Source organism: Chiloscyllium punctatum, chromosome 5 (assembly GCF_047496795.1).
Source record: "Chiloscyllium punctatum isolate Juve2018m chromosome 5, sChiPun1.3, whole genome shotgun sequence".
NCBI lineage: Eukaryota > Metazoa > Chordata > Chondrichthyes > Orectolobiformes > Hemiscylliidae > Chiloscyllium > Chiloscyllium punctatum.
Genome location: NC_092743.1, coordinates 119,995,429 through 120,009,060, shown reverse-complemented (window position 1 = coordinate 120,009,060; position 13,632 = coordinate 119,995,429). Strand labels below are relative to the sequence as shown.

Below are 13,632 nucleotides of genomic sequence, written 5' to 3'. Positions count from 1 at the left end.
CACGAACTAGTGCACAAAGCCACCCAGGTTCCGCTACACACACCCCTATCCTCATGTACAGCCATTCAAGTAGTAATCTGCATTCTTGATTTTGTTTCCTAAGTGAATAACTTCACATTTATCCAAATTGAACTGCATCTGCCATGGATTTGCCCTCTCACCCAATCTGTCCAGATCTGTAGCCTTGTCAGAGTTCACCCTCCCATCCAATTTGATATCATCTGCAAACTTTGAGAAGTTACATTTTTTCCCTCATCCAAATCATTAATATATAGAGAAACCAAACAAAGAACCAGAGAATCTAGATCTAGATTTAAAACAATTAAACAAAAGAAAGTGAACAGAGGTAAAACTTTCTCACATAGCAAGCGATGTTCTATCTAATTTGTTTCTGCCACATGGACCTCTGAGCAGAGCAGCAGCTTTGGGAAGCATATGTCAAAGCATTGCCACATCGATTGGTGTGTGTGGAACCTCCTCTGCACAACTTAAGAATGCTGGTAATGAGTGGCTTTGGTGTAATAGACAATGCAAGATAGCTTGGTGGAGGCAGGATTAATCAAGGTATTCAAAGGGGAATTACACAGTTAATTGAAAAGGAATAATATGCAGTCTTCCTTTTTAGACAACAATCCAATTCTCTAATATTTTGATTGAATGTTAGCAGCCTACTTGAAGACAAGTCATTGATTACAGTGACTATGTGAAGCATTGTTCTTAAATAAATGTTAAGATCAAAATATAAAATTCCACATAAAACACATTGTTTTAATGTTTTTCCTTTAAATGCTGAACACTGCATGTTACATAAAATTACTGGAAATGGCAGCAGTAACTGAAAATATCTCATCTAAAACATGCTGGTCATGTTTGTTTTAGGTACATATACTTGAAATCATTTCTTTATCTCTTTCCAAGTTCCCAACTGTCGGACTCAAAACTGCTCAAATTATTAATGGAAACTCCATTTCCCCATAAGTTAGTCTAAAAAAATGGTCATGTCTCATCAAGAATGGTTACCGTGCAAAGAGCTAAGATATGATGATAGCATTTTCATGATATGAACACAAGTCAGTTGACTAAAACTTGTTGTTTCAAGAAACAAAAAACATTCATATTGTAACAAGTATTTTATTAGAAAAGTTATGTATAACAGCATCACTGTTCAGCAACATTTAATGACCTAATTAAGCAACAAACTAGAGACTCAGTAGCATAAGCAAAATGCTGCTTAAAATGAAAGCTTTCACCTTTTCCATAATTAAACATTCATTAAAAATTATCTACACATTTTATACAAAAAGAGAATATAAGCTTACAGGCACATTATGTTTAAAACAGCATTGTAACACTCCAGACTGTTAAAGCATCCTAAAATTATGAGTATGTATTTAAAATTAATATTTCATATATCCTTGGTTGCATTTTAACAGATAGTTTGTAATTCCAGTGGACAATGGGCATACTGGTAGACTGTTATGAAAGTATGTCAACGTAGAGGAACCAGCACACAAATCTAAAAGTTAAATTAAGTGCAAGTGTTGAATATCAACTTCTCTACTACTGTGTTGTAGACATATAAAATTCATCAACCAACATTTTGAGAGTTTACCAGCAGCAGTGGCATGACACAGGTATCATTTATGAATAATGCAATCAACAAAGCCATAATTATGTCTGCACAGAAATGTATTCATAATATACCTGAAACATTATGCATTTCTCCAATCATGATTCAGTATAAAACCTGTCAAGGAGTGTGAGTTACTTGTATTTACCATAAACACTGGAATAGCACACCTAATTCCAAAAAATTTAAGAGTCTTTCTGTCCAAAATAATCTTTTAACTCAATATACATTAAAACCAATTTAAAGTATTGTATGGTCTCAGATCCCCTTATGGGGCAATACATATCTAGTGAATACACACTAGTTATTCAAGATTAATCAGATCAGACAATGTTGAATCTTGGTCCTGGAGTTGCAATAATGTCGCTGTAAGGCTCAGTCTGCGTAAGCTCAATTGCCTGTTGCTTTTTAAGTACCAAAAAACTGTAGAATTTTGCAGCTGCTTGTTTCCGGTTGTTTTTTCGACATAAATCTGCCAGGCTAATAGATTCGGCTCCCGTTTTAGCCAGAGCTCTCTGAAAAAAAAAAGTAAATACAATGAAAGCATACCCTAAACTTAAACAGATTGTTTGTGCGTTGAAGATACAAAGCTGCATGAAAGGAGCATTTGTAATACAAGAGAAAAACACAAAGGTGGGGAAAAGCTTGGTCATGATAGGTTTTAAAGATAAAGTAGAAAGGGCAGAGGTTTGTTTAATTATGGAATATTTCAATTTTTGTTCCATGTTCAATTTTGTAAAAAATTTTAGACACATTATCCACATAGTCACCTGGTTTCCTCCAGAATTGACATGAAACTTAGCATGCAAATTCAGAAAACAAAAGCTACAATTACGGATTTATCAGACAGTTGCTCTAGAACCTCAAGACTTAATAAAATATACTGTTGTTGGGGGAGGCAGATTTCTAGGTTTACAGTATACAGAAGAACCTCGTATATCCAAACGCCACACGCGGGGAGTATTTTGTTTGGACAATCGATTGTTCGGATAACGCAGTTTAGTCAAGCATTGGGACCTTGCAATGTTGTCCAGATGGTCCAAAATTAGGATAATTGAAGTTCCTCTGTAGTTATTAGTGTTGCACTGTCCCTGGTCAGCTTAAAAACAAATTGAAAATCCTAACTCTAATACTATATTTGTCTGTGATTTTCTCAGTGACATCATGGGGGCAGCTCATACAAAGACTCAGGACTTTTTCAGTCACACAGACTTTTATATAATTCAGACACTGCCGTCAATCAATATGCAAGTTCAACTTTAGATGTGAAAAAGGTACCATACAGTGATATCAATACTTGTCTTACCTCCTTATCTACAGGTAAGAGCACTGGGATAAGTTATAAATATTATCAAGCATTAGCATACTTGCCAAGTACAGAGTACCAGACATTCCCCCTGCATGCAGGGTAGACTTCCCAGTAAACTCACACCTTCTGCCTATTCCCATACTGGAGAGAGAGCACAGAAGCTAGCTCAATGCCGTGGAAACACAAGACCACACCTGGAAATGAAAACCATGTGGAAGCAGGATTAAAGCTTAGTGTGGCACAGTGAAATAAACATGTTGGTAAGAAACAGGCTGAGGAGAGTTACTTCTGCAAGAAGTACGATGTTTCCAGATAAGTAGTGCAAACTCGTGCAATTTGGCCCAACGTCAGTACAGAAAGAATGGTCAGCAGTTGGGAACAAAGGTTATCTGCAGTTAGTCACATTTACACACACACAGGAAGTATCAGAAACTCCAAAGACCAAACAACAGACAACTATGATGAGATCAAAGTGACCATTGGTGCAATAGTATTAGATGATTGCTTCGAGCAGTCACAAGGTTACACGAATTCTAATAGGGAGAACGTGAGGACTGCAGATGCTGGAGATCAGAGTCAAAAGGTGTGCTGCTGGAAAAGCACAGCTGGTCAGGCAGCATCAGCGGAACAGCAGAGTCGATGTTTTGAGCATAAGCCCTTCACCGGGAATGTGGGGGGTGGGGGGATGGGGGGTGCGGGGGCCCAAGGTGGCTGAGAGAATGTGATCGGTAGATGAAGGTGGGGGGTGATAGTGATAGGTCAGAGTGGAGGGTGGAGCAGAGGGGTGGAAAGGAGGATGGATAAGTAGGGCAGTGCCAAGTTGGAGGGTTGGATCTGGGATAAGGTGGGGCAAGGGGAGATCAAAAAATTGGTAAAATTATTCAAATTTCCTTCCCCACCCCTTTCAGCGTCCTGCAGAGACCATTCCCTCCGCAACTTCCTCATTAGGTCCACAGCTCCCCAGCCTCCATTCCCGGCATCTTCTTTTGCCACCACAAGAGGTGTAAAAGGGGTAGCCATTGGCACCTGCATGGGCCCTAGATATCTTGCCTCTTCGTCGGGTACATGGAAAAGTATCGTCCGCAGCCACACCTGCACCATTCCCCACCTTTTGCTCTGCTATATCGATGTCTGTATCTGCACCACCTCGTGCTCCCACAAGGAGGTTAAACCATTCATCAACTTCGTGAACACCTCCCACCCGGACCTCAAGTTCACTCGAACCCTCTCGGACACCTCCCTCTCCTCCCTGGACCTCTCCATTTACAGTGACCGACTCAACATGGACATCTACTTCAAATATACAGGCTCCCACAGCGACCTGGAGTACACCTCCTCCCACCCAGCCGCAACCAAAAATGCTATCCTTTACTCCCAATTCCTCTGCATCTGCTCCCAGGAGTACCATTTCCACTCCAGAACATCCCAGATGGCCTCCTGCTTCAAGGACTGTAGTTTTCCCTCACATGTGGCCAACAATGCCCTTCAGCACATCTCTTCCACTTCCCACACCTCAGCCCTTGAACCCCACCCCTCCAATCATAACAAGGACATTCCCCCTCACATTCCTGATGACCACCTTATGCTGGAAATGTCAACTCTCTTGCTCTGTGGATGCTGCCTGACCCGGCTCTGCTTTTCCAGCACCATACTGTTAGAACTTGTGTCAAAAAGTGTGACGAGATCAGAGTAAAGGTATAGGTCAATGTTGTTTGTTGAAAGTAAATGGTAATTTTTAGTGTTGTTAATCTACTAAACTGATGAGATCAATGTGGCATGTGGCTATTGCAACATGAGAATATATACATGTACTGTATTTGACTGTGACTGTTAGAGTGCCTTGGAGACTGCCTCCAAAGACCTCTTCCATTGGTTAGGACCTCTGAATAAAAGATCAATTTGTGCTGCTGAACCCAGGACTCCAGACTCCTCTTGGAACTCTCTCTAAAACAGTATCTAAGTCAGGAATTTGCTAATTGGGAATTCCAGATCCTTTAAAAGGTTGATCGCTTTCTAAAACCAAGTCAAATTTTGTAGTTAGCATTTAACACACCTCCTGTTTTTGTTTAATGTTACAGTTAAAGGTAACTTTTGCTAGCTCAACAAAGTGTAGCTTGGAGAGAGTCCTGAACTGGTCCTTTACAAGACAAGGAGTGATCTGAGAGTGTGTGTGAGAAACATGAGACCACAGGTCCACTAGACAGATTAGGCAATAATTCAGCGAACAGGCAGGTGATTGGTTGGTGTGTTTTACACTTTTCTTTATTTAAACTGACAATAGTTCAAAACAGGAGCAGAGATGTAGTACTGTGTTGAATTTACTGAGCATCAGTAAAACTATGTAATATAAGCACATATAACAAGTGAGTGGTTTTCAAGACTTGAAGCCCTAATTAGTAAAACAAAATACAACAGAGATGTGCTGCAGCTGCAACATGTGGGAGCTGGTGAACAGCAACAGGATTCACAAAACCACACATTCAGTAAGTGGCTACAACTTGAGGACTTTTGGCTCCAAGTTGATGAGCTTCAAACACTGACAACGCATGAAAGAGGTAGAAAGTTACCTACACACTTGTTGCAGAAGTCAGTCACACCCCATTGATCAGGAACTTCAGATTTGTCTGTGGTTAGGAACAAATGGTGGCGACTACTAGTAAGGGAGCATGGGGATCTAGAAAGTAACACTGGAGGAGCTTAAGCCTTTGCAATTTCCAAATAAGTTTGAAACTGTTGCATCCCCTGTAGACAAACTAAGGGTCTGCAGGGAAGATGAGTAAACTGACTAGAGAATAGTCAAACAGGAAACCATTTAACTTGGCATTAAACAGTAAAAGGAATTCTGCCATCAGTATTTGCAATAGGGAACAGTATAATTAGGGGATATTTGTCTCTAGCTGAGGACACAGGTCACACTAAGACTATGTTGCCTGGTGCCAGACACAAGGATAAATCCTCAGATTCCAACGGGGTCTTGATCACATGGGCCAATGGGCTGAGAAGTGACAGATGGAGTTATATTCAAATAAATGCGAGGTGCTGCATTTTGGGAAAGCACATCTTAGCAGGACTTATACACTTAATGGTAAGATCCTTGGAGTGCAAGTTCATAGCTCCTTGAAAGTGGAGTCGCAGGAAGATAGGATAGTGAAGGTGGCGTTTGGTATGCTTTCCTTTATTTGTCAGAGTATTGAGTACAGGAGTTGGGAGGTCATGTTGCGGCTGTACAGGACATTGGTTAGGCCACTGTTGGAATATTGCATGCAATTCTGATCTCCTTCCTACCGGAAAGATGTTGTGAAACTTGAAAGGGTTCAGAAAAGATTTACAAGGATGTTGCCAGGGTTGGAGGATTTGAGCTATAGGGAGAGGCTGAGCAGGCTGGGACTGTTTTCCCTGCAGCGTCGTAAACTGAGGGGTGACCTTATAGAGGTTTACAAGATTATGAGGGCATGGATAGGATAAATAGACAAAGTCTTTTCCATGGGGTTGGGGAGTCCAAAACTAGAGGGTTTAGGTTTAGGGTGAGAGGGGAAAGATATAAGAGAAGCATGAGGGGTAACTCTTTCATGCAGAGGGTGGTACATGTATGGAATGAGCTGCCAGAGGATGTGGTGGAGGCTGGTACAATTGCAACATTTACGAGGCATTTGGATGGGTATATGAATAGGAAATGCTTGGAGGGGATATGGGCCGGATGCTGGCAGATGGGACTAGATTGGGTTGGGATATCGGTTGGCATGGACAGGTTGGACCGAAGGGTCTGTTTCTATGCTGTACATCTCTATGACTCCATAACTGGAAAGAAATGTAGAATGAGAGGGATGCAGTTTTTCACAGTCCATGTGGGGGCCAACAATATCGGTGATCAATTGTTGAGTTCTTTCTGAACTGCAGTAGTTTAAATTGTCAAGACATGATCATGAAGAGGAGAATGATCTCTGGATTACTACTCAAATCAAGAGCAAATTGGTATAAGATCAAAGCTGAATGTGTAACTTAAAGTTTGGTATATGAAACATAAGAGTTTCAATTTATGGGGCTCTGGAACAGGAGTGGAAAAAAAGAACCTGTTTCACTTGGACAAGTTTTTCTTGAAGTGTCCCATTGTCTAGCAAAATGAACAACTAGGACTTAGAGTTACAGAGATGTATAATACACAACCAGACTCTTCAGTCCAACTCGTTCATTTTGACCAGATATTCTCACCTAATCTAGTCCCATTTGCCAACACTTGGCCCATAACAAACCCTTATTATTCATATACCCATTCAGACGCCTTTTAAATGTTGTAATTGTACCAGCCTCCAACACCTCCTCTGGCAGCTCATTCCATACGCCCACCACGTTCTGCATGAAAACATTGGCCCTTAGGTCTTTTTTACATTTTTCCCCTGTGCCCTCTAGTTTTGGACTTCCCCACACCAGAGAAAAGACCTTGTCTATTTACCCTATCCATGCCCCTCAGGATTTTATAAACCTCTATAAAAGGTTAACCCTCAGTTTTTGATGTTCCAGAGAAAACAGCCGGTTCAAATCCTCTAACCCTGGCAACATCCTTGCAAATCTTTTCTGAACCCTTTCAAGTTTCACAACATCCCTCCAATAGGAGGGAGACCAGAACTGCATACAGTATTCCAAAAACGGCCTAACCAATATCTGTACAGCCATGAGGCTTTTAAGCTGAACATCTGCAGGTGGTGATGGCAGGGCGAAAGAGATTTAAGACATTAATTAAAAAGATCAAGGGAAGTGAAGGATAGTGGTAATCTGAAAGCGACAGGAAGGAACAGAATGCACCAGCAAATTAGATCAAAGTCAGAGAATACGGTAAACAGAATGGATCAAAGATAACTATCATGGTTACAAAATGAGCAAGGCAGGAAGGTGATATTCAAAAGGCATCTGACATTTTGAAAGGACAACGAAGGAGGAAAACGAGATGGGGCAAGTCTATGCGTAGGGATGAACTCAGCCAAATGGATATCAAAAATCGCAAAGAAAATAAGTCACTGATGGAGTATTTACAGGTTGTCTGACAATTGTGCTGAGTACAAATCAAGAAATAGGATGTTTGATAATTAAGGCACTGCTAGATACATGAAAGGTTTTAATCATCATACAGATTGGTTAAATCAAACTGGCATAGAGTTTTGACTATGAGTTCAGTGTGGATTCAGGATAATTTCTCAGCCAAGCTAATGGACAATTTTGAACCTGGTAACGTGTTATTTGCGAAAATGGCCTCGGAGTAGCAGCACAACATGTGATCTGGTCTGGGACTTGTCCACTTCCAGCTGCTTTCATTGTTACTTTTCTTTCTCTTTTCACTTCTACTCTTTTTTCTTTCTTATCTCTTTTTACTCTCTTTTGAAACCTTTCTTGGCATCTTCAGCAGAGTAAGAGCATGCCCAACCTTCCGAGCATGCGTGGCAGTGGTGGCAACAGTCAGCTCCTTCCATTATTGCAGGACTCATGGAGCCCAGCACGAAGGGGAGAGCGAGCTCTGAGGTGACATCAACAAGATAGACCCAGCAGTGCCTGAAGACTGATTACTTTGTCGTTAGCTGGGTCCAGTGCTCATGGTAGCAAAGCAGTGGCAGGAGTGCACCACGGCAACATCAACTGTGGCGACAGTATCCAATACTGGTCAGGGCAGTGTCAAAGGTGAATCAGCCCAGTGGCGAAAGATGGCATCTGATGTTAGCTGTGTCTGGTAAAGCAGTGGTGGTTCTGAGCCAGCTGAGAACTCATACATAAAGGGACTTCTTTTTAAACTATATCTTTTCATTTTCTCTTAGTTTAAAACAATCAAAATGGCCTCGGATTATAGCTACAAAATGAAAGCTTTTCACTGTATTTAGTTGTATTTCACTACAAAATACATGGGACAATAAATCACCTTTTTCGTGATAGCAACAGACAACTTAAGGAATGATTTCATACCCCTCATACAGAATTATTTTAAATGAAACATATAATAAAGACCGAACAACGTTTGGTTAAGTTAGGGATAATATCAAATTGTAAGCAAAGGCATACAATACTGTGAGGATCACAGGTATGCCAAGAGCTTCAGAAAACTTTAGAAATCAAAAGATGACTGAGAAGACCAGAAAGACACAACAATTAGAATGAGTGTGAACCTGTAAGAAAATAGCAGAGCTTCTAGAAGAACATAAAAGGGGGAGCAAATAATGGGAATATTGAGAAAATGAGACTAGGGAATTAATAATGCAAGACAAGGAAGCAAAGATTTTGAACAAGTTTTTTTTCTGCATTCCTGGGAAATGAATATCACTGGCTTGGGCAACATTTATTGCCCATCTCCAACTGCCCTGGAAATATAATGGTAAATGACATTCTTGACCCACGGCAGCCTCTAGTACAGGTACACTCACACCACTGTTGGGGTGGGATTTCCAAGATTTTGACCCACTGACAGTGAAGGAATTGCAGTGCAGTTCCAGGATGTTGAAAGACTTGCGTTGGCAACTTGCAGTTGGTGGTATTCTAACGTGCACGATGCCCTTTACATTCCAGGTGGTAGTGGTAGATTTAGACGATTCTGTCAGTTGAAACTGCTGTAATGCATTCTTGTAGATAGTACACACAGTGTGTGAGTGGTGAAGGAAGTAAATGTTGAGGTGCTGGATGGGGTATCAATCAAGCCTGGGGTCAAGCTTCGAGTGTTGGTGGAGATGCATTCATCCAATAAAGTGGAGAATATTCCAACACATTCCTTACTTGTGCCATGCAGATGGTGAACAGGCTTTGGGAAGTTGGAAGAGCAGTTACTCAGAGAATTCCCAGTATTTGAGCTGCTCTAATAGCCACATATGTCTGTTCCAATTCAACTTCTGGTCAATTGTACAACTCCCGTCCCCCAGAATGCTAACACTGGGATTCGGCCATTGAATGGCAGTAAGGTAATTAGCTCTCCTTTGTTGGAAATAGTCCATGCTTGGCACTTAAGAAAGATGAATGTTATTTGCCGTTAACCAGTTCAAACCAGAATGCTATCCAGGACTTGTTGCACATGGACGCAGACTGCTGCTGACTCAATCAAATATTTACAAACTATATTAATTACTTGAATAGAGGGACAGAGTATATTGTAGCCAAAATTGTGTATGATACAAAGCAGGAAAGCAAGTTGTGTGGACGATTCAGTCTGCAAAGGGATTTCAATTGGGGGTTAAGTAAAAGCAGAATATTTACTATATATATTATGACATGGATGAGGAAAATGTACGCACCACAGCTAAGTTTGCAGATGACAAAAATGGGCATGAAGAGTCTGTAGAGTGATACAGACAGATAAAGCAAGTAGGTCAGGGAAAATTTGAAGTTATGCATTTTGGCAGGAAGAATATAGGAGCTGAATATTAGTTCAATGGAAAAAGACTTCAGAAAGCTAAAGCAGATAGAGATGTGGACAATTATGCATAATTCACAAAGAAAGCTCACATACAGGTTCAGCAGGTAACAGGGAAGGCAAATACAAGTTCAAACCAGGTTGGCTTGAATTCCAAAGGGAATGGAGTAGAAATATAAGGAGGTCTTAATCAACTGGTACAAGGCATTAGTCAGGTCACTGCTGGAACACTTTAAACAGTTATGGGCCCTTATTTAAGGAATACTAGCACTGGAAGCAGTCCAGAGAAGGTTCACTAAACTGTTCATACGTGGAGGGGCTGTCTTACAAGGAGAGGGTGAGTGGGTTGGGCCCACACTCATTGAGGTTTAGATGTTTGAAAGGTGACATATTAAAGATTCTAGATTGAAAGGGTAGATGCAGAAAAGTTGTTTCTCTTGTGGGAGATTAGAGGACCTCAGGGCCTAATCTCAGAATAAAGGGTTGCACATTTAAACAGAGATGAAGAGGAATTTCCTCTCTAAGAGGGTAATGAATCTGTGGAATGCTTAACACAAGGGGCTATACCTCGACAGGGTCATAAAGTGTATTCAAAGTTGAGACGGACAGACTTTTAACCTTTAAGGGAATCAAGGACTGTGGGAAAAAGATAGAAAAGTGGCATTGAGGATTATTAGGTCAGCTATGATTTGGAGATGCCGGTGTTGGACTGGGGTGTACAAAGTTAAAAATCACACAACACCAGGTTATAGTCCAACAGGTTTCGTTGGAAGCACTGTAAAACTTCTACTATAAATTCTGTGTCTTGCAATGGTGTACTCCACAATCACCTGATGAAGGAGCAGTGCTCCAAAAGCTAGTGCTTCCAATTAAACCTGTTGGACTGTAACCTGGTGTTTTGTGATTTTTAACTAGGTCAGCTATGATCACATGGTGGAGCAATAGTGGAGCAGACTTGATGGGCTAAACAGCCTACTTCTGCCCCTATATCTTAACAGTCTCAGAATAACATTTACATGGAGAACGTTGGAGAATGCGCTGTGCAGAGATGTCCGGCACCTGAGTCAATTACCACACAGGTACAAATAATTAGGAAGGAAAATTATATGTTGCCCTTCATTGAAAGGAGGAGCACAGCATTATAGTAGGGAAATCCTGCTATATTGCACCGGTCGTTGGTGAGACAACACCAAGAATACTGTAGACAATAAAGTGTCTCTTTATTGAAGAACAGATAATCATTTTAATGTTAAATAAAATCTCCAAACAGAATGGATGTAGGCCTCCTGACTTAGAAAAAGGAACATTACCACTACAGCCAATTTTAAGGAAGGATACACTTGCATTGGAAGCCAATCACTGAAAGTTCCTTTGTGGGAGGATGGGATTGTTATGTCAGGATGGTTGAGAAGATTAGGTTTTTACTCATTGTCTCTCATTCTTCTAAACTACAATCTTACACAAATATAAAAAGATTCTGAAGGAGCTGGATTGTGAAATTGCAGAGAGGACATTTTTCCTCTTTGGGGAGTTTCTAATGAATTAAGAGATTTAATTTGCGACAATGAGGAGAAGTAATTTCTTTTCTGAGGAGGTTGTTAACCTTTAGAATTTTTTAAACTCAGAAATATGGCGGTGGGTGTGGGGAGATGGTCATTGAATATATTCAAGAGCGAGTTAGGCAGATTTTTATCTGTAAGGGAGGAACTGACAATGGAGGCAGAAAGGAAAGCGGAGATGAGGTTACCATCAGATCAGCCAAGATCTGAATGAATGCTGGAGCAATCTTGAAGGGGCAATTGACCTATTCCTCCCCACTCAATCTAATAATCAATTCCTGAACTGGCTCTGCAATGATCCATGTGCAACTCTACTGGTTACAGATTGCCAACTTGGCAAAATAGTAATTATCTTCACTTGCTGTTTCCTGCTCTTTAGCCAATTCTCCATCAATGCGAATATATTACCCCCAACACCATCCGCTCTCACCTTATAACTTAACCTTTTATGAAGTACCTTGTCAAATGCTTTCAGGAAGCCCAAATACAATACATTTATTGGTTCCCCTCTATTCCGGTTGAGACTTCCTTGAAAAACTCTAATAAATTAGTCAGATATGATTCCCCTTTCACAAAGCCATGCAGACTCGACTTGATTTAATTATGGTTTTCTAAATGTGCTGCTATTGCTTCTTTAATAATTAATTCCAAACCCTAGAACTCTGAGAAGCTAGGTAAGAGATTGCTGGGCCCTTTGGTGAGATATTTGCATCCTCAATAGCTACAGGCAAGGTGTTAGAAGTAACAAAGGGGATTGCGAGGGCAGAGCAGTGGGCGTGATCTATTTGGACTTCAGAAAGCCCTTCGACAAGGTTCCTCACCACAGACTAGTTAGCAAGGTTAGGTCACACAGAATAGAAGGAGAATTAGCTATTTAGATACAGAGCTGATTCAAAGATAGAAGACAGTGGAGGATCACTTAGACTGGCAGCCTGTGGCCAGCAGTGTGCCACAAGGATCAGTATTGGGTCTGCTGCTCTTCGTTATTTATAATGATTGGATGTGAACATAGGAAGTACAGTTAGTGAGTTTGCAGATGAAATCAAAATTGGAGGTGTAGTGGACAACGAAAAAGGTTACCTCAGAGAACAATGGGATCTTGATCAGATAAGCCAATGGGCTGAGGAGTAGCAGATGGAGTTTAAGTTCAATAAATGTGAGGTGCTGCATTGTGGATAGGTAATGGTAAAGTGCTGGGGGTTACTGCTAAACAAAGAGACCTTGAGTGCAAGTTCATAGTTCCTGGAAAATGGAGTCAAAGGTAGATAAGTTATGAAGATATACCTTCAGTATGCTTTCCATTATTGGTCAGTGCATTGAGTATAGGAGTGGCGAGGTCAAGCTATACAGGTCATTGGTTAGGCCACAACTGGAATATTGCATGCAATTCTGGTCTCACCATTATAGGAAGGATGTTGTGAAACATGAAAAGTTTAAGAAAAGATGTTGCCAGGCCTGGAGAATTTGAGCTATAGGGAGAGGCTGAAAAGACTGGGGTTATTTTGTCTGGAGCATCAAAGGTTATGGGGTAACCTTATAGAGGTCTATAAAATCATGAGGGGAATATATAGGGTATATAAACAATGTCTTTTCCTCGGGTTGTAGGAGTCCAGAACTAGAGGGGATAGGTTTAAGGTGAGAGGAGAAAGATTTAAAAGGGATGAAAGGGACAACTTTTTCATGCAATGATGCATGAATGGAATGAGCTGCCAGAGGAAGTGGTGGAAGCTGCACAACTACAACATTTAAAAGGCAT

At 40.8% G+C, this 13,632-nt stretch overlaps 1 protein-coding gene across 2 annotated transcripts in view; it reads right to left on the bottom strand.

Annotated features, from left to right (window-relative positions):
* Positions 1-1,115: 1,115 nt before the first annotated feature.
* The window catches only part of rad21b (RAD21 cohesin complex component b), a 50,024-nt gene continuing 37,507 nt past the window's right edge, over positions 1,116-13,632 (bottom strand). For both annotated transcript variants that reach the window (XM_072571227.1, XM_072571228.1), the window contains exon 14: positions 1,116-2,145. In XM_072571227.1, coding sequence (XP_072427328.1) covers positions 1,954-2,145 — 192 coding nt within the window. In that variant the 3' untranslated portion in view covers positions 1,116-1,953. The remainder of the gene's footprint in view (positions 2,146-13,632) is intronic.